The sequence below is a fragment of the Stegodyphus dumicola genome, chromosome X1, assembly GCF_044657685.1.
Source record: "Stegodyphus dumicola isolate Sdum_Otavi_A_Nest chromosome X1, ASM4465768v1".
NCBI classification, from domain to species: domain Eukaryota; kingdom Metazoa; phylum Arthropoda; class Arachnida; order Araneae; family Eresidae; genus Stegodyphus; species Stegodyphus dumicola.
Window position 1 is genome coordinate 123342651 of NC_140780.1, and position 26282 is coordinate 123368932.

Sequence of the window (26282 nt, forward strand, 5' to 3'; positions counted from 1 at the left end):
TAAATAATTCTAGTCCAAAAGATTTCAGTTAAAAAACCTTTATCTATGTTGAGTTGGATGGGAAGAACGCTATGTAATAATCAAAATATCTAATCTCTTCCTAATTTAACTTCCAATTATTTTTCACTCTTAGAATATTAAAGTTTCACTGTTTGTACAACTAAAATAAGTTCTACTTTTCTGTGTCATTTTTTGGTTCACAAAAGAATGCTCTTTAAAGTAGCTAGAACATTTCGGCTTCACAAGCTTTAATGTTTGCAGGCTTATTGCCAAACTTTTAAAGGATAAATGTTTCGAAGGATGAAGGTGACCAAGAGTTTTAAAGTATCTATTATAGTATATACTATCCTTTTTTTTAATTGTATATCTGTGTCTGAGTAATCAAGTGCAGGACTTAATGAAAGCATGATTAAAATGTATGATGGAAGTAAAAATTTCTTTAAGCTCGATTAGATGTGTTTACTAAAGTCTTGTTAGTTTTCGGTTGCCTTATAACGGCAATAGAATTTGAAGAATCTAAATGTATAAGGTATTTCTCCCACTTCCCTAGCGTGCCTTCGTGGTGTAATGGTAGCCCGCTGTGCCGGTATTCTAGAGGTCCGTGGTTCGATTCCCGGGGAAGGCGGTTGTATATTTTTCATCTTTTCTGCTTCCAATTAACCTAATGACTCTACAAGTGGCGCCCGAACTAAAAGGGCTGTGGATGATGATTCTCCGCACCCAGGATTTGGCGACTAGGTACCCTAAAACACTAGTCGCCCTTTAAAAAGGGAAGTATATAAGGTATTTCTCCCACTTCCCTAGCGTGCCTTCGTGGTGTAACGGTAGCACGCTGGGCCGGTATTCCAGAGGTCCGTGGTTCGATTCCCGGCGAAGGCGGTTGCATATTTTTCATCTTTTCTGCTTCCAATTAACCTAATGACCCTACAAATGTACTACGAAAATTTGCGAAAGGAAATGAAAAGAAGGGGAAAAAAACGGGGAAAATAAAGCAGATGGAAAAGGTTTGCTACACTATATTTTTTAAGTTTCCGAAACTTCTTTTATTATTGTTTTCATTTATTACATGCATAGTTGTTCAGTATTTGTTATTAAATTAAGACCTTTATGAGGTGTCTCCAAGCATGGTCTTCTGTGCTTGCAGAGGAGATATCACCAAGCACGGAAAATTCGATAATGGATTGTGATAATTATTTTAAAGTTTTATTAAAAATCATACTTTGGGCTGCCTTCTCTCCTATCTTTCTTTAATTCCTTTACAAATATTTTCTCATACCCCATGATTATACAAATTTAATTTACGAACAAATGAAACTAAATACGACTTCTTCTTAACTACAACTCATGCTACAGCGGAATCAGAGCATAGTTTATTGTCCATAGCCGAAGTGCTTAGTGTATCAGCGAAATGGCTTAAAAGATGTTCTTGTCAGTGAACGTAATATTTCGGCCAAGTTACAAGTGCTATTGCATTAATTGCTTATGTAATTTGCACAAGTATCTCTTTGTGCCGGTCAGACGTTGACACTTGTGACTGAAGAGAGGTAATTACTTTAGTTGTAAATTTAATATAGCAAATAGCGAACTCTTGCTTTGAATACATTATTTTTTAACTTGTCCAAGAAGATGTGGCCTTAATAAAGTTTTTATTAATTTAAATCTTAATTTCAAAATATTTCATTTCTTGGTGATAACGATAACTCTTCGAAGTAATTAAGAAGGTTCACATTGGCCGTTAGTTATAAAAAATAGTTTAGTTAACAGCTATAAGTTATCTTCCCTACTTTCCGAAAAGCACAAAGCCTGAATAACAACTGTTAACCGTATCAATAAAATTAGTATGTTCGCAGCCTCATGCTGATTTTTGTTTTTTCATTTCAGTCTGATATTAACAAGCTACATACATAGATACAATACATAAATACAATCATCTTATATAGCACTGAATTAAAATATATGTTTATCATATGTTGATGGTATTTTCTCCTCCCTTTCGTTATGCCTTCGTGGTGTAATTGGAAGCATGCTCGACAGTTCAAGGTTCGAGTCCCGGAGAGGGCATTGCACAATTTACACATCTCCCTCGTCAAAAAAGGCCTAATGATTATCCAGTAGTGCCCAATAAAAGATGGTGGACAATAATTCGTCACCATCAGGATTTGGTGATGGGGGTCCCCTAATCCCCAGTCTCCTTTTAAAAGGGGGAATATATAAGGTAATTTCTCCTTCTTTTCCTCATACCTTCGTGGTGTAGCTGGAAGCATACTCGACGCGTATTCAAGAGGTACAGGGTTCGAATCTTGGAGAGGGCACTGTAATTTTTCACGTCTCCTGCTTCAAAAAACTTAATGACTGTACAGTTTGTTATAATATATATATGAACTCAGAATGGAAAAAAAAGGGATGATGAAACGGCAACAGATTAAACATTTCAGAAAATGTGTATTCCGTAATAAGCATAATATACGAAATAAAAAGTAATTTTTGGTGACTTCTATGTAAAATTAAAATTATTACCGTCATCTTCAAAAAAGATATACATATTAACTATACCACCTTCTTCCTAAAACATATATATATGTGTGTGTGTGTGTCATCTTACACCGTACTCTAGCGAATGCAAAATAAACTTGTGCATCTCTTTTATGGACATTTTGAACAATAAACTGCTTATATTCAATAAAATATTTTCACCAACAACAGTCAGCCACCGGTAAGTACTACAATTCTAATATTTTTGTGTAAACCAGAACAGCAGCACGTTCAAGCACAAAATTCACAGTTGGCATTAAAGATTTCACAACACGCGTAACATAGAGTAGATATTCTGCAATATAAGTTTAGTGATCTTTAGTGATGATTATACTTAAAGAATGCTAAAACTATAAAACCAATGCTAATCTTGTAATTACGTGATTAGTTTTATTTTTTAACACAAGCCAACATATTTATTTCCTTAATTACGTGGACAATGAATATGAAAAATTATAATAGCCTTACATTTCTTCTGACAACAAATTGCTGCAACCCATAAATAGAACTAATTTAGTAAATTGTGTTGAAAATCTCTAATTACAATTCCATTACTCACATTGCAGCGATCAATTCCCTGGTCTTCGTTAGCTAAAAATATTTGATTTCGCGCTGACGGGCAGTATTTTGATTTTAAAAACATTTCAGTGAGTGTTGGACCGTTACATTGCTTTACGTTTCCCTACCATGCATTTATCATTCATTCAACATGACGAGTATTGCTATGCACGAAACATAAGATCATTAATTTACCTTCCCCATCGCAGAGAAAATAATAAGTTCTAAAAGCATATGATACAATATTGGGCCTGTAATTTATGTATTTAATTGATCTGTAATTGCAAGCAGATAGCCCTCGAGTTCTTTGTCGTATTTAATTAAATAAACTAACAATATATGATGGCTTAGAAGATCTTTTCTGTTTATTGTACCCGTATAACTCAGGACTACTTAAAAACTTGAGAGATTAAAAATAAACAAATTCACTGCGCAATAATTTTAAAAATATAATTTGAATTTATATATCTGACTTGCGCAGTTTAGTAGACATTTAAATTAAAAAATATTATACTGATAATTTCTGTGACGATTTGCAGAATTTGTGTTAAAATAAAAGAAATTTCCAACGTCATAAGTTTATAAGGTATTTCTCCCACTTCCCTAGCTTGCCTTCGTGGTGTAAATGCAGCACGCTGGGCCGGTATTCCAGAGCTCCGTGGTTCGATTCCCGGCGAAGGCGGTTGCATATTTTTCGTCTTTTCTGCTTCCAATTAACCTAATGACTCTACAAGTGGCGCCAAAACTAAAAGGGTTGTGGATGATGATTCTCCGCACCCAGGATTTGGCGACTAGGTCCCCTAAAACCCTAGTCGCCCTTTAAAAAGGGGAGTATAAGACCCACTTCCCTAGCGTGCCTTCGTGGTGTAACAGTAGCACGCTGGGCCGGTATTTCAGAGGTCCGTGGTTCGACTCCCGGCGAAGGCGGTTGCATATTCTTCATCTTGTCTGCTTTAAAAAAAAATACCTATTGACTCTGCAAGTTGAGCGACTTGGTACAGAATTGTTCTTTTTTCTTCTCAATCAATTATTTCCCTTTACCTGATTTCGAAGTTTCAGTTGAGCAGTGAAACACCTGAAAGTAATTATAAACTATCTTGATAAATGATAATAAACAGTGCATTTTACGTTATAAGGACTACTAATCGTCGAATGACTAAGGAATACGCGAAACACTTCTTAGGTTATCCTGGGATTTATTCCTTATGTTTGTAAGGCCTTTCTTCTGGAGTTTCCTGTGGTTTTCTTCATGTACAGCGTAAAAGCGGAACAAGATCCGTTAGAAAAATTCTCCACTTAGGCCTCCTTCCTCACAGATAAATAACGTGCTCTATTATAATCAAAATAATTCAGTCTAATCCATTTACATTCTAACTGTTTAAAATATTTGTAAATTTGCGTAATAGCGTAGAACTAATACTGATTTTGTTCCTTAACGGGACAACATTAAATAAGACATTATTATGCCCTGATTCTATTGATGCACACTTTGTGAGCTTCTTCATTCATCTTCATCATCTTATCATCACGAAAACTAATAATCTAATAAATAAGAATCCGGTATTAATTACCGCCACGAAAATGGTTTTGCTTAATGCTGACAACTAACGATGATAAGTTAAGCAATTATCTTTTCGCCTTCTCTACTTGCAACGTAATTGATTAAGGTTTCATGTTCTTATATTTTAGAAAGCAAATTTGACTCCCATGAATGCCCATTTGTGTTTAATTAGGTTCAGGCATCTTTTCGCGACATTCTTAAATAATCACCTTGCCTTAAATTATTCCAAAATTTCTAAACTGTTAATTTTTCCGCATTAAAAGCCTGTTAGATATTGATAATTTTATAAACTGAAAACTCTATGTGGAACAAAATGTAGCTTAACTAGTAGTTTAGTCTAAATTGTACCACCTTTTCTCGATTACCAATATCAGAGATTATCAATTTAATAAGCAAAATAAAGTTAATTAATTATCTCAACGCAGAAATAAATATTCTAAATTCCACTCGATTGAAAGGCTACCAGAACAAATAGTATGCGATGCCTTAATCATTACTAAAACAACGTTTTAAATATTCCCCTTACAACTTGTATTTAAAAATTTTACAGCAAAATTCTAAATTAAATTATTCGCAGTTTTTAAATCTACTGAATACTATTCTAGAACAGCTGATAACTACGTGATTCAAATAAACATTAACAGACTAGCTTACTTTTGAGCGATTTGCTACAACTAAAGCAAAATTTTAATTGTTTCCTATGTTTTTTCTGTTCACTTTTAGTGCTAATTATTGAAATTATGAATGAAAAGCAAAAACGAATGAAACTTTTAAAGAAAAATTCCTAATTACTTCTCACGTTTTCTTTCCCTTCGTTCTGTGCAAATTAAAAGAGAAAATTAACAGCAAAAAGATATGAAAAAAGAAAGGAAATAATTTTGAATATAAAGATTAAAAAAAGAAAAACGAGAGGAATCTGAAGAAACAATTAAAAGGAGTGATAAATCCATACCTATAAAACATTTTCGCTTAAATGAGGAATCTTTAGAAATCATTCATTCGGGCACTCGTATTTTTAGTTGCATAAATCTCTGGAAGTAAGAAGCACGATGATTTTTCTTCCCATATTTTCTTATTTCATTTTTTTCATTTTTCTTATTAAAACGAAATTCTATTATTATAACGTTGTTAACTTTAATTTCCACATACGTTTCTAATAATGTCCAAAAATCAAAAGGGAAATATAAAAAAGTGCTTTATCGGAATTTGATTTTCTATAGGGAGATAGATATACATACATTAATGTATACAGAATTTCCTTAATTTCACAACTTAAATTTTCTGTTCAAGCTGATCTTAAAAATTTAATCGTGAGTATTTTCCTAACTCTTTTATTACTTTACTCGTTACTTAAAATCCATTGTTCTATGTAAAAGGCATCACTAAAATCATATAAGATAATTATGTAGTTAGTTATAAGTGAGGAATACTACATGGAGTTTAATTAGGACGCAAATCTGTCTAAATAAAATTTTGAAATTAAATTAGTATCTTATTTAAACAAGCTGAAGAATTTAGTTCTATTGTATTTATTTCTTTGTGTATTTAATCTTGTTTTTCTGATATTTATTTTGCTTATTCGTTATATATAATGTTTGAAGCAAATAAGAAATTCAATTTACATATTGACAATTTAGTCGTATACTTATGCATTTAATTAAGTGAAAGTGGTATCAAAACCATGAGGATTTTAATTTTCTCAGAAATGTATTTCTTTTTACTCACTTGTATGAGTAGTTATAATTTAGAGCTGCAATCAGTGTAGGATATACGTATAAGCTACACAAGCTATAGATTAGGACCCCCCAAAAATTAAAATATAGTTATAAATTTAAATTAAAATATAGTATAATAGACTTATAAAGGGCCCCATATCTCAAATAGTTTAAGGCCTTATTAAGTCAAAATCCTACTCTGGCTAGAATCACACTGATCAGACAAAAAACTAAAAAGGCATAATTCAAGCTCTTTGGATTTATTTTTGAAACATTTTAATGATTTCTTTGTCTCTATTTTTATCATTTTTTGCGAACATATAACTTATAGTTTGAGATATAATCCGTACATTTGTAATTTAAATAGTTTCACATATTTTAATGCGTATGAATATTTTCGGCTTCAAAACTATCGGAAACGTAAAGTCACTTGACCCAAAAATGCTTGACCGTGTAGATGCTCAGGATCGAGTTTTAGCTCAGCATAATTAGTATCCCTTAACCACGTTATTGCATTTTTCATTTCCTGAACTGTAAAATATCGCTGAGAAATAATTTTACATACGTCTGCTGTAGGCCCTTTTTTGACAACATCCTTCCTACTACAACTATATCCTTAATCCCAAAGCTTTTGAATGTAATTCCTTAAGATTATCGAAACTGTAAACAAAAATTCAAAATAACAACAGAATCAATAACTTTCGTCAGAGATTTGGCTAATAATTATTACTTAATCCCATGAAAATTAATGTGGTTCCTAGGAATTTAAAATAACATTGAACTTGATTGAGTTGAGTGTTACAGTACACGCTAAAGAATGTTGCTTTTTTATATTACTTTCTGCAGTAGCTTCTGTTTTGTAATAGGGAGTCTTGTAGTTTTGAATATATAATTTTATTTAAGTTCCTGTTGGTTTTTTCCTAAGTAAATGTTTGTTCAGTAATATTAAAAAAGTTTTAGAGCGTTCACTTTCAATTTGTAATATTCTTCCTAGTTTGTTTCGTTAATATTAAAACTGTTTTAGACCACTGACTTTCTTTTCAATTTATAATAGCCTGCCTAGTTTTTACTATTATACTTTAGTTTGAAGAAAGAAATATAAGAAAGAGATGAGAAACATTTTTAGCGGCATTTTTATAAATAAGATTCCGTGTACGTGCATGTAACTTTCTTTACTCACTCTGCCAGAAACAGCCTTGCTACGCTTTTGAAAACTCCGATTTCCTTTAAACAAAATACATTCGCTGGATAATTCTATTTATACAAAGGAATTTAAATTCCCAGACTGATATTAAAAAGAATAAACAAAGAAGAAATTCAAAATTCAAGAACATGAAATCTAGGTTTTTATTATGGAGATGCAGAACGTATGTTGATTTTATAAAAAGTTTTGTATTTTCGCATCAAAACAAAAACTACGATTCTGACTGATATTTAAGGGCTGTTCAAAATGATAGGGTTTTAATATATAAAATCTAAATTACATATTTGAAGCGATGCAAGAATAAATATGTTTAAGTAACTGTCACTGCAAAAATATGAAAAGGAATTAATTCGTGATTAAAAGTTGTATTCACTGATGATTAATTAAATCCGTGTCATCCAAAAGCTTGACAACGTGTAGATTTCTTTGGTTATAAGAAAAAATATCTGAAGTACAATAAAATTCATTTGATAATTTGTAATTTTAAAATAATTTCATTTGGAGAATTAAGCTAGTAATTGCACTGCATTATTTAGATTATGGCTAAGCACACTAGGGCTGTTAGCTTGAAAGAAGAAACACTTTCGTGGAGAACTTTCTAAAGGAAAGTGGCTCGTATTCACGTTACACATGCAAAAGTAGGAAAACGTATTTTGATAATATTATTTGATATGAATTTATGTCATCGGCATACATTTATTTGTTTTTTGAAATTTCTCATTTAAGGGAAGATGTCATTAAATCCTTATAAAGATTTTACGTATTTTAATCATTAAACTGTTTCTTATGTTATTAAAAAGTCATTTAAGTTATAAGTTATTTTCTCCCTCCCTCCAACATGTCTTCGTGATGTAATGGTTAGCACACTCGGCGCGTATTCGAGAGGTCTAGGGTTCGAGTCCCGGCGAGGGCATTGCACATTTTTCACGTCTCCCACATAAAAAAACCTAATATCTCTACAAAGCACATGAAAAAAAATAAGCTGGATAAAAGCTAGGTTTAACATGAAAAAGGGAGGCAAATGCCTTTTCTTTTTAAAACAGTTTATTTTTTTTAATTTCACTTGTAAATTTAGTTTTCATTTAAAAACTTTGCATTTGTACTCAATGGATTTCAAAAAACAGAATGAAGCACTACTCGAAAATATTTACATAAATATGTTATTTTTTTTAATCCGATAGCTTTAAATTAGTGTCTCAATATCTTAACCCATCATGCTGATAGTTCTAAGAATTCTTCATAGCCTGAAAACAGTTTTTATCTTTTTTATTTTTCTCTACCAATATATTGGGTTCTTTGTACAGTAATTTCCTTCAAAGATTATGATTTCTTTTTAAATTTTGATGACAAACGTTCTTACTAATACTTAACTTTTTTCTTTTTTTAAACAAATTGACAAATTCAAATAATAAATAATTCAAAACAAACGCCAATACGAATTACACTTTCCAAACCAAACTAACAGTATACCACGTGGAACTATTTTCCATAAATAATAGAAAAGATTAATATGAGAAATTTCCGTTTTATCTTCAGAGAGCACTTCCTTGTAGTTTTACGTAATGGCTAGCTCCGGCTTCCGTTTACCGTAGAGTCCCCGTCGAGTGAAGTGATGGGGATTCCCGCATCAGCACAACCATAACTTTGCCCTCAATTTACACACACGGCAGGGTAGCGACTAGGCTAGGCACATCAAAGAAACCCAGGATGTCGTATGGTCTCCAGCCCACAAAAGCGCAAATAAGCAGCATTTAACTAGACAGCATATTATGTGTCTTTATTGCCCATTTCCTTCGTCTTACTTCACTACTGCACTGACTTTTAGGTAAAACATATAATGGTACTCTGCACTGCAATCTGTTTCATATTACAGTTTCTGAACGAAAATTGCAGCATTGCTGCAAAGAAATTACGATCTGCAAATTTACTTATGCATTGCCTTACGTATTTAAGGGTCATATAATACTTAAATTGTTCAGTCAAGGCAAGCATTTTAATTACTGTTACTTTCCATAAATAAAGTTTAATTTTATAAATTTTTCAACATTCAGTTTGTTAGTTAGCATCATTTTTGCATTTTAATGACCTAAAATAAAATTCCAAATCCTGGTAAACATCAACAAAATTTTGTTTCATATTTATTGTAACAAGCAACGGCTATGATCAAAAATAAGCTTAAAATCAATAATCTGGCGCAGTTATTAAATCGCTGATTTTTTTTCTAAGAGGTGTCAACAGATGCTTATAAATTTTATTGAATGTAATAATATTCTTCTCATCAGTCTGTTTATATGTAACCTATTTTCAATTCTTCTGTTCATAATATCACTGCACCACGAAGGCACGCTAGGAAGGCGGGAGAAATACCTTATATACTCCCCTTTTAAAGAGCGACCGGTGTTTTTAGGGGACCCAAGCACCAAATCCTGGGTGAGGAGAATCATCATCCACCACCCTTTTAGTTCAGGCGCCACTGTAGAGACATTAGGTAATTTTTTTTCCAAGCATGAAAGATGAAAATTTAACAACGCCTTCGCCGAGAATCGAAGCCCGGAACTCTGGAATACCGGCCCAGCGTGCAGAACCACTACACCTCGAAGGCACGCTAGGAAGGCGGGGAAAATACCTTATAAATTAATATGTGCTTCTTTTGCATAACAAGGTTTTCTTCAGGAGATATTGATGGTACAAGCTTTATACAGCAAATAGAACCTAAGGTACCTGAAGCGGTTTAAAAACCATTTCGCTCAGTCTTCAGAATCTTAGTTGGATACAGAATATGTTATTTTCATTATTATTCTGTTAAAATGTAGTTTTTTTTCCAGTTATGCAGAATTCGTTGAAGGAGGTATTTTTGCGACTTACAAAAAAGCGATTGGTAATTTTGAATGCACAGCAGATTCTTAATATTTCAAATTCAGTAACTAGAAAGTGCCGTGTTTTTTATTATAATAATAATTCAGAAGGAAAATATTCATAGGTATAGAGTTATACGACAGTTATAAAACACTTCGATAGATTTTATTCCGTTTTTAATGGAATTACAGATAGCAGTAACATTGTTATTGTAATCAAATTTTAATTAGCGTTTTTCACAACACGTTGTAACCAGATATTTCAATTTTGTTTGGTTCGGCTCCTTTTTATACTTCCTTTATATGATAAAAATATTTACTTACTAGAAAATGTTACTTTATATTGCTCAAAAGGTAGTTTATTTTACTAAAAAATTACTTTATTTTACTAAAACTTTTATTTTATTAGTTACTTAATTTTACTAGAAAGTGAATTCTAGACAGGAAAAAATATCAAGCATTTTAACTATATTTCAATTGCTGCCCGTAAAATAATTATAAATGCAACATTAATATTTCAGTTTCTCGGTAAGTAACTGATCTTTAGGAAGAAAGTAATAAAAAATTACTTAGTTTCTAATAAAAAAAGGGATTCGATGATAATAATAAATAATTTGCTTTAGCTGAGATAACTGTTTAAAAATAAGAAATTAACGCAGCTCCAAAAATTATAAGTACACTTCAAAATCATGCAAATGATGCCATACGCAAAACTTTGCTTGCATCACTAGTTCATAAGCAGAGAATTGGTAGAATAATTCCTTGCGTGTTAACGTGTACTAAGTAAGCCTAGACTGGGCTTCGAGCATTGTGACAGATGTGACGAATAGTGCAAGGGACTTAATGTAATTAAGATAGCTCTTGACAGGTATGAGTGGATATGTTCCGGTGAATGTGCTTAGCATTTAATTAAATGTAATTGTGGTAAATGTAATTGTTTAGTGATATAAAGGAATCCTTGTGTGCTGCGAAAAGCTGGATATCATGACTGGATTAAACTGAATCTGTAATCAGATCTGTCTCTAAATGTAGAATTTTACAAATTATATGCTGAATTTAAATGCAGAGTAGTGTAGAATTTAGGGAGAAAAAGAAATGAGAAAAGTTTTATTTTATCTTGAAATATTAAAAAAATATAGAAGATTGCTAAATTAACTAATATATCTGCTGGTACAATTCGAAACTGAGAAACAATGCAATGTGACTTGTAGAAATAAAAGAACTGCAATGAAATCTAATTCTTATTTTTTCTTGATTGCGGATGAAAGCTGTAAGATTCTACTTTAACAGAACTAAAAACTAAGTAATATCTTTCCAAAATGGCAAACTGATTCTTAAACTTACAAGTATTATTATTAGTCAATGAATTAAAATAAATAGTTTAAGATAAATATAAATTAGTATTTAAAGTTAGATTAGAACAACTGCAGAACAATAGCTTGTTCTATTTTGACAGAAAAAGCTATTGTTCTGCAGTTGTTGTAGTGCAAAGTGGCTAATAATACGAATGCTGTAATAATATGTAATAAAAGTTCGTAGACTTCCAAGAAACTAATATGATTTATAAAACAAAGTTTCTAATTTCTTTCTCAATTTAATAAATAAATCTCGGAAAGGAAATATATTTATTCATTATTTTAAATAAACAAGTCTACTATCTCAAAAGCAAAGCATTAGAATATCTAATTTAGCAATTTGAACGGCACGGATAATAATAATCCTGAATAGCTTCTAGGAGGTCAGAGTAACAAATAGCATCTATTATTATTTCTTTAATTTCAATAAATGTTTTTGGCCAATATCATTCGACAGTAAATTAGTACAATTTGAAACGTTATGAAGTATCATTTCAGACGTGCAGAGGTTTTATTCAAAGAGAGAATAACTTTCTAAGGTTCTTATGTTAAACATGATTTTGATCTTTACTTTAACTTCTTCTTTTCGCATTCTTCATCAAAATGCAAATTAGCTTGCATTTAAGCTGAGGTTTTTAGATCTTAAGAGTGAGAGTTCCCGACACTCGCGTAACGTGGTTAGGTTTCTGCAAGCTCTAGCTAAATGTCATTTTCTCGGATTTGCGTTCCTTCGTAGACGATATTTCAAAACTTCCTCACCGTTAAATTATCTGAGCCAGCTTGCAGCTTAGTATTTAAGTGTGTAGTCTTAGACTACACAGTTAACTACACAATTACAGACTACACAGTTACAGACTACACAGTTAAATACTAAGCTACAAACTGATCAACGTTTAAATTCATTTGACTGCTTATTTAATTTGCATTGCCCCATGCAATCGTTATCTGTAGCACGAGCAATGTTCTGGTTTGTTGAAAGTTCAATTTCACAAGAGCTTGTTTAAAAGCTTTGTAAGTCATGCAATGCTACACTCGGGTGCAAAATTAAGCGAATTTGCAAATTATGTCTATTTTTAAGAAATGTATTGAACTAAAGGTACTAGCTATACCGCCCAAGACTTATGGAAATATTCGAATACCTAAGCGTACACGTGCGTAACTGCGGAGCTGTGATTGTGGAGGAGATATACTCGTAAGTTAACAAATGGGCGAATTTCTTCAATTTGTGAGCTCGTACTGCTACAACTTCACGACCTTAAGCGTATTTCTTGCAGGAGTTGGATAATTTTATAAGTTATCAGGTAAAATGAGTAGCCCCGAACATAGGAATGATGAAATGAAATAGAGAATTGTCGGTAGAGTGGAGGCAGGTCGATCACAAACCCGCGTGCTTACAGAGCTCAATGTAACGCTCAGTGTATCTGCAATTTCTGGAGACAATTTCAGGATACTACATCTACATAGAGAAGGCGTAGGGAAGGTCAACCAAGATCCGCGATGACTAATGAGGATAGTTGTTTGGCCCTTTCAGCGCAGCGATAGAGGATGGTTACAGCTTCACAGCTCTCACGTGAACTGGATGCTGCCACTGGAACCCGAGTTTCATGGTCTACAAGTGCCCGAAGGCTTCATAAGATATGTCTGCATGGCAGAAAAGCGCGTTTAGCCGGTGCAGATAACATGCGCCGTGGACCAGACTTCAGTGGAGCATCTTTCCTTTTACAGATGACTCGAGATCCAGCCTGGACACTGCGTAAATGTTCTTAACTTCTTAGCGTAACAGTATCCGGAGAGAGCCTGGAACATTATGTCATGCCTCCCTCATCAGGAAAATTATCATTACGGTGATGGAGGCGTAATGGTTTGGACAGGCATTGCGTTGGTCGGCCTCACACCTCTGCAAAGGCTCTCTGCTATGAAATACACAGACTGCTATGAAATACAGAGAGGAGATCGTAGAACCCTATGTTCGACTTTTGAGGGGCAAATTTAGTCCTGAATTCCTGTTGCTGGATGACAAAGCATGTTCAGATACGGCTCAGCTGTCGACAATTACCTGAAAATTGAGGATATTCGCCGCATTAATTAGCCTTAACCTACAGAGCAAGTCTGGGACATTTTTGGAACAGAAATTTCATCTCGCCATCCGCCTCCGAGAACCATTCCGAAGTTAAAAACTATCTTCCAGCAGGAGTGGGATAGACTGCCACAGAAACTACTCAACTGCCTCCTGTCCACTATGCCATCACGCTGCGCGAAACTGTATGGATGTTAGAGGCTACCGTACTCCATATTAAACTCATTTTCAATACAATATCACAACGTGGATTTTTTACATCCTTGCACTATGAGCTTTACTGATAATCATGCGCACATGAAACGACTTATGAATGGTACAACTGAATGTTTTCAAATGTTTTAAATGGCTCTGTTGTAAATGTATATTCGTACCAAATTTCATTAAAATCTGTTCATTATCTTTTTAGAAATTCGATATAATTTTCAAAATCTCTTAATTTTGCACACGAGTGTATTTTAGATATAATGGTTCCTCGTTACATGTCCAGTCATAGGACTGAAGTTCCAATATCAGAATAAGTGTAACCTTATAACTTTAAGGAAGAGCTGATGTATTAGTCGAACTTAAAAAATACTGGTTACTTTTGCTTAAAAAACTTGAGAATAAAGATTTAATTAACAGAAAGCCAACCTTCAGTTTTACTCTAGATCACCGGTTCTCAAACTCTGGTACTGTACTACTGTTGGTACGTTACAATATTTTAGTGGTACAATTTTTTACAGAAAAAAAATTAAGTGAATGCTCAAAATGAATGTAAAATTACGCCCCTTTTTAACATTTTGTTTTAATTTTTATTATTCAGAAACACATCTAGCTTTATTGTTAAAATGACGACTTTTCCAAAAAAACTGATTAAATTTCACAACATTCACCACTTTTTTAAACCTTATAATATCTAAAATGTCAAAAAGACAGAATGTATGTATTTTTAAACGTATCTTGTCAATGTTAGCCTTGTGACTCAGGTGTCTTCTTTGCTTTTGTACAACTATGTTACTTGTAGTATACTTATTTATATTTATTGTAATGTAAAAGTTTCATTTACGAATATTACTTTGATTATATACACTCCATTTAGGATGCATTGATTTTTAATTGCGAAATGTTTTTATGGTGATACACATATTTTTGTCTCCTATTTATGTCGTACAAAATTTGAAAGGTTGGAGAACCTGTGCTCTAGATTATAAATAGCCAACGCTATATATCGGTATTATCCATATTTTATAAATATAATATATTATATGTGTGCATGTATTTCTTTTAATATATATTACATATCACTATAAAAAAGAAAAATGGAATTTTGTTGATATAAAATTCTAATATCCAATGTTTTACTTAAATGATTAGAGTAATGTTCCCATGAAATAAAATTAGTAATTAATTTCAACCAAAGATATGTATGCAGAAGACGGAATTTATAGAAGAAGGCGCTTTGTCGTTTGACAAACAGAAACTGCCGGTATTCCATTTGTAACTCCTTCAAGCCATAACTGAGTGGATGCCTTTCAAATAAGAGAAATTCCTTTTAGTACTATTTGGAGTGTTTCGAATATCTCGAGGTTTTATAAGCAGTTAATAATTCAACAGAAAAGAGATTGTTTGCCTATGGAATAATTTGGAGACCTTTTAGGAAATTACTGTAAGAAAATGAAATTTCTTAATTAAACCTTATTATGTATAATAAGATGTCGCTGACATTTTATGTCCTGTAATAATACAAAACTTACTTATTGAAACAGCCAGAAAGGACTGAAAATGTTTTCATGTAGAAGATTTGTAGCTTCTTCTACCTGTATCCCTACAAAAAAGCATGTCATAACCAAAAAAACATATATTTTAAATAAAATAAAATTTGAAATAAAGGACAAATTCAGATTAAAAAGATGAATCAATTATTTATACAAAATTGAATGAGTTAATGTTTTCAGCAACCTTAATTTTCTATGAATAAAGCACTACGCCACAAACTTTTAAAAGAAAATTAATTTACTTTCAAGCAGAGAGTAACTAATTAATTTTTCGATATCGTTTGAAGATGACGAAGCAGTTTGGAAAAAGGCGTCTTCTCTTGGGTTAATCTTCAAAATAGCAACATTTATGTGGAATTAGACCACCACCCGGTTCGTGCTTTTGTGATGTAAGGGGTTAGCAAGCTATTGACAAATCCGTAGTTTGAATGTCAGTGAAGGCACAGTTTTTTTTTTTTTTTTTTTTTTTTTTTTTTTTTATGTTTCCTGGCTTTAAAAAACCGAATGGTTTCTACATATTTATTCCTTAGCAGTTCTAAAAATGTTTATAAACCGTTTATTGGAATCACAGATTTAGAAATTAATATGTACTGAATTACCAGATTTTATTCCTATCAAGAACTTATGTTGGTTAAAGTTTCACAATATTCTAAGAAACAGCCCTACATCTCTGAGAAAATATACAACGAAATAAAATTTTTCGCATTATAAATTACTCGCTTAAAATTGGATTAGTGTGTTGAACACACGTCTTCAAATCAATTTAAATAAATTCATCTGGCTGACTTTTTTCCTTACGTTGAGTGTATTAAAGAGAAATGATTCATGAAGTCATTTTTTGCTTTAAATGATGTCATATTTTATACATGTGTTAAAGTATTTCTCCTAGTTATCAAATTTCATTGCATAATTTCCTGCATCATGAAATTTTAACGTTATTCCGGAAAATAAAAAGTGCTCGAATCAGAATTCCTTTAATTTGTAACATCGCTAAAGAACGATTTGAATGTATTATGAGTCAATTTTTATTTAACTTCTTAATGGACGTTAAATAAGATCTGAGCTTAATCTCTCTTTTTGTTATTAAATTTAACAGTTTCTTTAGGACATTTAACGTTTTAAAGAGAAGAACACAAAGAGCGTATTTATTGTGTGAGAAAGAAATTTGTAGTTCGAAGATTCATTCATTTATCTATTTATCGCGCATAAAACTGATAGGCGACATAAGTAATTATTACACTTCAATTGATAAAAGTACATTCGATATCCTTCGTGAATTTCATTAACCGCGATTCTATTCTTTCCACCGATTTCGGTATCTGTTTAAGCTCACAAACAAATTTTCAGTATCTATTTATTTAAAGTGACTAATAAACATTATTATTCAAATGCCTCGTTTTTAACTGTAACTTTAAAATGAAATATATTTTAATATTCCATCATTATATGTTAAATATAAAATATTCGATGCGTTTTAATTATGGTCATAATGGACATCAACTAAATCGGAAACTGTTTATTGATATGCACACCAGTACTGCATTCCTCTTCTATTTCTTTTCGATAGTGCTGAATACAACGCGTAGTAAGTCATAATTTTTTAAGAATTTTTATGTACTTCTATTTATTTTACTAATGCCAAAATATGTATGCATGAAGGACAGAAGTAAAGAAATAATAGCCTATCAACGTTAATTCCAGTTTTTAACACAAGTGAAAATCTGTCGAGCTCATGCTAGCAGCTGTAAAAAATTTAATTGTTAGGAGTTGGGTGCTTGAATATCGTGTTTTACACAAACTTTACTTCATAATATCTAAATTTTCATTTGTTGAGGGAGGATAAGGGGAAAATATCGGGTTATCATAATTGATACATTTAACATCAGCGATTTTATTAATACCTTTTATCAAAAACTTAATAAAATATCGGACTTCGGGGAAACTTAAAATACTTAACGCAATATATCGTTAAACAATAAGTCCTGACCTTAAAGTTCTCAAAGCTTAAATTTCTTAGCAATCGTATAACTTTTAGTTTTCTTTACTGTGAAGAAATAGCATTTCCTTATTTATTTGCAATTTTGGTCACGTTTCTTGGAGAAGTTTAATTCAATACCTGTATTAGAATAATCCATCTTCGGTTTGACAGCATTCTTGAGATTTCTAGCATTGATACGTTGACTGCTATTACCGCAGCATGCCAAGCAGTGAAATATCTCTGAGATGCATTTACAAAATAAAATTGAGTTCGGATTTGTTTAGAGTGTGAAGTCACGACCGAGAAAAGTTCAAAAGTTTATTTATTTTTTATTATTTTGTTTCGTTTTATGAAAAGAAGACTCTTGTAATTCCGTTATGAGTTCGTACATTTACATTATATATAACCAATCACATTTTTTTTTTGTGTGTGAATTTTCTCTTTAGACATTTCTCGAAAATAAAAGATGAGGTTTGTATGAACGTGGAGACTAGTGAACATTCCTTACGCCTCTTACATTGGCAGGCACTTTGAAAGATACAAGTATTGTCAGTACCTAAAAACTGCAGATACTTACTGAGTTTATTCATATGTCTCTGATGATGATGCTTTAGAAAAGCCTCTAAACGAAGACTACTTTTACCACAGCAGTTGTTCCATGATTCATAAAATTTTAAACCTGTTTGCTAGAAAATATATAATCAGAAGGGCACAAGTTTAAATAAATGAACAAAAGCACCGAATTTTTTTGTCTGAAATTCGATTATCAGGAGCAAGGTCTGAGAGAATAAACACTTCAGTGATTTTTCCCGCGTGTAAAGTAAATATGAACTAGTGTGCTTCAGAAGTTCGACACTGTTGAAGTACGTATCTCCTGCCCATTTTTATCGATCTACATTATACCTGTATTTTGCGAAATTGCGTTTTATTTTTGCGTTACATTATAGAACACATTTCCCTGAAAGTATAGTGAAATATTTCATTTGACTGTATTTTAAAAGGCTTTTCAAGCTTATCGTTTATCCGTATTCTGCGTTGTCGTGTTGGTACAAATGCTGCTTTATGTCTATCTGGACACCATTCTATAGCATTTATCATGACAAATTCAAAATAAATGTGATATCATGCCTAGGAAGTAAAACTAATTTACCTCTGATAGGTTTCAGTACGATGACTTCGAGACGTATAGTATTCTAATTAAAAGAGAAAGGCAGTAATATAAAAATTAAAATTTAGCACTAAAAAAGTCTTAGATGCGAGTAGATTTTGACTAAACCTCTATTGATTTCAAGAGCGATCTGACAGGTCTTTCCTGCAAAAGTTTGCTTTTTCCATTTTAGTAAACACTTTTTGCTCCTGAAAAAGAGGGACCTATGCCAGATCATCTTCGAAATTTAGCGTCTTATTTAAAAAATCTATCCCCGTCTGAGAGGTTTCTTTTCTTTTTTCTTCTTTATTTTAGTTTATAGTCTTCTTCATATAACGCACTCACCTGATGGTATAAGCATTGTAAGAGAACGAAACATATCGGTTTTGTGGTGTATTAAGCATAGTTGTGATAAGAAGGAGGATTCAGTTTAAATGAAATATAAATTTAAGCAAACTAGTTAATATGGACACTTATTTAAGCTAACGTTAGCTAGAAAGTTTATTTATACTGAGAAATATCTGTTAATTTAAAATTTAATCTTAATTCTGAAACTCATAATGAAATGTTATTGATTTTATTCCATTCTTCATCATAAGGCTTTTCAAACTTATCTGTCGTTTGGCATCTTGTGTTTCCCAAGTACCTTTGTGCAGACCGATTATCTTTCACTTATATCTCATGTTTCCTAGATAGATTTCTGTGGATCAATTACCCACGCGTTAGATAAGAGATAGAATTCCGGAATCTGACATGACGCTCGACTGCTTTAAGTCCTATTCTATGTGTGCTTATAGTCTTCAGTATTCCATTAATGGCACTGTGATTCAATCTTCTCGATGGGTAATGATTTTCTTACAGTCTGTTAAATTTCGATCACTAGAATGAATTCTTAGCACAGCAACACAGATATGATCTCACGTGGGAAAGAAGAAACCTGTTTGGATTAAGACGCAAAAAATGAGAATTTAAAATGCGTATGCGAGCATATGTAAAGCATGTATACGAGTACAATACTGCGCGAATGTTCGTGTCTCTCATTTGTTGCAACTATGTAAAGACTATTTGAGAATATAACCATTATATTTTTATTCATTTAATTTCAACAACAGAAGCATAATGTATTTTGAACTATCACTACTAAATTATAAGGTCAATATTTTGCATAAAATGTGGCCTTTTTTTTTTTTTTTTTTTTTTTTTTTTTTTAAGATTTTATTTAAAATTTTCCTGGCATTAAGGGAACTACTTTCGGCACACATGCAAAACATTTTCTTAGGAACTGCTTCCCAGATTAGTTGTACTTTCATCCAAAATATATCTCTTCATGTAATTTTGAAATTTTAAAGCTCTTTATCTATAAAACCTCTCAGGAATCCTGTAATACTCAATTTAATAAGTCTAATAATGCAGGGTTTCTAGTTATCTTTCTCCTTTTTCTTCATTTAACTAAATACTTTTAATAGAACTATGAAATACACCTGAGTCATTTTCTTACTGAACATTTGCAATAAATAGGAGAGAATTTATTTGGTACATTTTAATGAATAAATATTTCATAATCACGTTTCTTTCTCTCCAAGTTTGACATGAAAATGCGTCCCAATCTCAGTTAAAAAAAACCTCCACTAAAGAATCGTTCCTTAGCTATCGCATGCTTTGTTTTAATCAAATCAAATCAACGAACTTAGCATTTACTTACTTATTAAGGAATTAACACATACTTCTAGACGTGATTTTGTGTTGTAAGTGGTTAATAAGTTCAACTATCAATCTCATGCTTTGTTTGTAAGTGGTTAGTACGTTTAACTAGCAAGTGGCATGTCTGTCGCTTAAATCCTGGCAAAACTATAGATAATTTTTATGTTACCTGCATCAAAAAAGTCTTGTTTCTGCAGTTTATATTGTTACCATAATCAAAATTATTCCTACATTTCATTCGAAACATTGTAAAAATTCATTTAGAATCTTTTAAAAATTTCCTGACTGGTTTTGATCGATTGTTTAAAATATTCCTTACAATTTTTGTGACTCAATCATCGATCACTTAAATTTCAATATCTTTATGTATTCTTTTCTAGATTTCTTTGAAACTTTGAAGACTAAATCAAAGAACAATTTTTAAAAATATATATTTCATATTTCGTTACTAAAATTATGCTGTTATTTAAATATTGTTTCTACTGCGTATATTTCACATTGGCTTCGTTCCACAATTAATATGAAAAATATGCAGTGTTATTTGTCATTGCTGAAATGCCATGGTAGGCTTCTAGTAGTTCTACTTATTCCGTTTTTCGGACTTCCTACTTATGCAGGCTTATGCCTTCGGCTTCCGGGCTGAAGGATGAAAATTCCCGATAGTATTTTGTTAAGAGTGATGAAGATTATTTATTCAAAACTTGGTTACTTTGAACAACATTGAAATTCACGAAGTGAATTCAAACATCGTGCTTGTGAACGAAAACTCGACAGTCCATTACTAAAGCTCAGATAGACACAAACGTTGTATATTTCCCCTTTTAAAAACCTCTATAGTTATTATATGTGAGAATTTTTGGTTAAATACAACTTGGTGCAAAAACCTCCTGAAATGTATTCGGAGAATATAATTGTATTCTTAAAGTTAACTTCAAGACCAAATCTAATAAATTACACACACTTTTAAAGATAATTTTAAATACTGTTCAAAACATATTATCGTTTTAAAGTAAAATCAATAACTGAAAAGTTACTAAAGAAAGATTGGCTCACGAAAAGGACAATTAATAAATAAAAATTCTAAATTGCTTTCTCAATCTACTGTAGATCTCTCTGGTTGTCTAATGCTACCTACAAAAGAACAACTATTGCTTGCTCTAAAGATTTTGGTATTGAGACCTCTGCGTTGCAATTTTGAATTCCTATATACTTTATGTTCATTTAAATGAATGTCGTTCGCAAATAAAAAAATTAGGCATGATAAAATCATTACACTTTCAAAAGACACTGGTCATGAAGGACGAACTGTAGATCAACGGCGTAAAGTTATTTGCAGTGATGAAACAACACTTTCTTCAACAGTCTATAAAGGAACCACTTTTGTACAACATCATAATGATATATTTAATCATATTTTACTGTAGCGACAGTAAATAAACTTACTTCATTTATGATATGGAGTTAATCTCAACATATGAAGCGGTTCGATTTCACATCGTAGAAGAAAAAATGAATGTGACCCAAAGTATTGATGTTTGAAAAAAAAATACTTCCTTCTGTTATTGTGTTTATGTCGTTCAGGATGATAATGCACCATGCCATTGAGAACGAACAATGGCTTAAAAATTACCGTGGCCTGCCAAATGCAAAATCTCAGTCCATTTGAGAAACTTTTGATTATATTGAAACAGATTGCTCTACAAAATCACAACAGTAAAGCAGACTTAACTGAAACCGTAATTCCATGTATAATCTAATTCCAATGAATGACTTTTGCAAACTTTAATTAGTATTTTCAAAAGATGTGCATTAGTATTTAAAAATAAAGGCTCATTAATTATCTATTAATAATCTATATAACTCGAAACATGTTTAAAATTCATTTTGTAACTTTACCTAATTATTATCTTTGGCATTAAAAATTATTTGTAGTTTAATAGACTTATATTTAAAAAACGTTTTTATTAGTCTCAACGTTTCTTTCCATTCTCTCATTCATACTGTTTACAATATCTTTAAGCCTATTTTTTTTTAAATTTTCTATAAAATTATTTCTAAGTTGATATGTTATTTATTAACATTAGCATTTAAATTAATTTTCAAAGTGCGACTAAATGCTCAAGCTAACGCTTTCATAAAAATTTGTAAAATTTTTGCACTAAACTGTATTTTAACTTAAAAAACTATTTTTGTTAAATAAATGAAAACTAATTTTTTAAATAAATGAAAAGAGATGATATAAAAGTTACACTCAGATTATAACTCAAATTAAGTTTCACGGATGATGTATTAAAATTTTAGTGGTAAGTTGCTTACCATTGAAGCGACAAGTATTAACTAGTATAAAATCTATTAAAAATACTTTTAAATAACAAAGGTAAACATATTTTTAATTTTACTTTTCAAATTGCTTTTTGGCATTCTTAAATTTTAAGTTTTCGCATCTGAAATGTTTTAGACTTATATCTTTCGCTTGGAATCGAAGTCTGACTGAAGCAATTATTTTACAATATGAGACTACCATGTTCATATCAGCAACAAATTGATTTATGGAATAATTCTATACATCTATTTTTACTCCATGAAGAACTAAAACATGCTTGACTCGAAACAGTACTGAAAATGGTGCGAAGAATTTTGTCTTTGTCTTAATGTATTTAAGAAATAAAAATCCTTTGCAGAAGAAAATTGTAATAAATTCTACAACCTCTGAATAATTGATCTTCATTCTTTTTATAATAACGTACTGGCTAGATTTAATCTATTCCAACAACTTTTCAACATAATTGAAAGTGAATAGCAATATAAGTAAAATGTAAAATTAATTTATAACTAATCTGAGGTTACGTGGGCTAAACTTTTTTGATGATCTTAGAGCATCGTGTAATATAAGCGCTAACTACTTAACAATGGCAACTAATTATACGTCTGCACTTTCTGTAAAAGACACCTATCTACTCTCAAGCGTCTTAGCTATCTAAGTTTACCCATTATTTGATAATTATATACTCATCAGCTTTCTCGCCAATTTGAAACAAAGTCAACAGAAAAAAAGTAAAATTGCGCTAGCAAAACTGTCAGGTTAGCAAACAGTAATAACATGATATCTGAAGCTTTAGGTTTTCCTTTCATGTTTAGATAGAATAGGTGTTTTATAGAAATATAATAAACTAATAAAAAGCGTAATTTTAAAAAAATTAAAATTTGTGAAAATAAATGAAATTTTATAGTACATTAACATTAATTAATGTCTGGTTATATTGATTTAAAGATATTTTTGTTTTGCAGATGTCGTCGCACAGCGAAGCGCGGCTAGATAGCGAAGACTATCTTAAAGCTTTCGAGTCAACAGAAGATTTACCTGAATTAGTCGATTTTCGAAATAAAGATTTGGTTGTTAAAACGGAAATTTTACCGTTTTCAGATAACAAGGAATCTGCAGTAACATTTTATCCCTTCTCTGGGAAAGAAAATTCAGAAGAACAATTTGAAGTAAAACGCAATGTTGCAGCTTTAGCCCGTCTTGGAAGACTTAATCCTTTGCGATATGGAAACACTAATTTGAAACAACAAAATGAAGAGAAAAAAAATATTCAGTCATTGGCTCGTCTTGGAAAACTCAATGCATTTCGTACTGGAGACACCAATCTGAAAGAGCAAAATGAACAGAAAAAAAATATTCAGTCCTTGGCTCGCCTAGGAAGACTTAATGCTTTTCGTTCAGTAGATAGCAATCTGAAAGATCAAAACGAAGAGAAAAGAAACATTGCAGCTTTAGCTCGTCTTGGAAGACTTAATTCGTTTCGTTCTGGAGATGGCAGTTTTAAAGATCAAAATGATGAGAAAAGAAATATTCAGTCATTGGCTCGCCTTGGAAGACTTAATGCTTTTCGTTCTGGAGATGCCAGTCTGAAAGAGCAAAATGAAGAGAAAAAAAATATTCAGTCTTTAGCTCGTCTTGGAAAACTTAACGCTTTTCGTACTGGAGATGCCAGTGTGAAAGAGCAAAATGAAGAGAAACGAAATATTGCAGCTTTAGCTCGCCTCGGAAAACTTAATGCTCTGCGCTCTGGCAGTACTAGCTTGAAGGAAGAAAATGACGCGAAAAGAAATATTGCAGCTTTAGCTCGTCTCGGGAGGCTTAATAGTTTGCGATCTGGAAACACAGGTTTCAAAGAACAAAATGATGAGAAAAGAAACATTGCAGCTTTAGCTCGCCTCGGTAGACTTAATGCTGTACACTTAAGAAGTTCTGATTTGAAATCGGAAAATGAAGAGAAAAAAAATATTCAATCTCTAGCTCGTCTCGGTAGACTTAATGCTCTGCGTTCTGGAAATACCAATTTGAAGGAACAAAGTGAAGAAAAGAGAAATGTCGCCGCTTTAGCTCGACTTGGTAGACTTAATGCTTTGCGTTATGGGAGTCATCAGTCACATGAGGTTGGCAGGAGAAGAATGAATAGTGACGAAACTAGCAGCATGCAAGTCATAGATTGCAAAAGTACTCCAAACCTGGTGCAGCAAAAGCGTTACGTAGCAGCACTAGCAAGGTCTGGCCGCCTTCCAGCATGGCATTCCCAGAGAATGTGGTGGGGAGACAAACGAGATGATTCCCACCAGATGTCACAGAACTTTACAAATGGAGATAACTCAGAAAATGACGTAGAAGAGTTTGCACTGAAAACGAAAAAATGTTAAAGAAGCGAAGAATAAAATATTATCTGTAGAAATTGAAAACTTTGAGCTAAGGCAAAAAATATATAACTCAAGTGTAAAGAAATCTCCTACCTTTTCAATAAATGTTAAATAATCGTTAAACATTCATGTATTCATTGCAAGAAAACGAATTACCTAATGTGTTTAATATGATTTCAATCAAGTAAGTGACATAAGTTACAAAACTGATAAATAGTCAGAAGCAGAATCGTACTAATGTAATAATGAATTATGCTGCATATCCTCTAAGTAGTGCAAAGTTCCTTGAGTTTGATCTTAAGTTCTGTAAATCAGAGAGATAGTATATCAATCGATATGTGTTAATATTGGTGAAAAAGAGGAGTTTTATTGCTTTTACAATAATTAGCTATTGAATATGACTGTTATTTTACCCATTACGTGGATGATGCAAGTTGATCGTTGTATTTTAGTGATAAATGATAAAATGGCTTACTTCTTTTAGATTTATTTGTTTCAACTCTTCAAAAGTATTGTTTCTGCTTATTAAATAGACTGTTCTTGATTTATGAATTTTTTTGATGTCCTTTATTGGTCACATGTTTTTTACCTATGCATTTATTTCTTTACATCAGCACAGATTTTTATGACACGTTAAATACTAATTATAGTACTTCGTATAAAGTTAAAAGGAAAAAAACTGAGTTTACATTAGTTTCGAGAAGAAGGTTTAAAACTGTATTCATAAATAATGGTTTTCTTACACTAATTTCTTTAACTTCGTAATTTAATTTTAAATAATCATATTGTTGTTAAAACTTCTGAAAGATTTTCAGTATTTTAAAAGTACTTCAGTGTTGAATATTTTGCACTGTATTGCAACTAAAGTCATCTGAAGTGGCAATATGATAAGAATGGGTTTTGAGGAATTTTCGGTAGAGATGAGTAATTTGGACTAGAAGAGAAACACGCTCATGTGACAATCAAAATCGTAAAAACAACCTTGTATTTAGCGTAGGTATAATGAAACACTCAATCGATTTCGAGGGCAGCTAAAGGTCCTTCCTCATCAGGAGAAAGAAATACCTAGAAAGAAGAAAATAAAGGAGTCACAGAAACACGTGGTCCTTATCAGCACTGCACGTGGTTATAACTAGAATTTTAATCA

At 31.8% G+C, this 26282-nt stretch overlaps 1 protein-coding gene across 1 annotated transcript in view; it reads left to right on the forward strand.

The window, feature by feature from the left end:
- The window catches only part of Nplp1 (Neuropeptide-like precursor 1), a 68381-nt gene extending 42694 nt beyond the window's left edge, over positions 1–25687 (forward strand). Inside the window, exon 2 of the mRNA XM_085807525.1 lies at positions 23729–25687. Within this exon, the coding sequence (XP_085663651.1) occupies positions 23729–25138 (1410 nt within the window). The 3' untranslated portion in view covers positions 25139–25687. The remainder of the gene's footprint in view (positions 1–23728) is intronic.
- Positions 25688–26282: the final 595 nt, after the last annotated feature.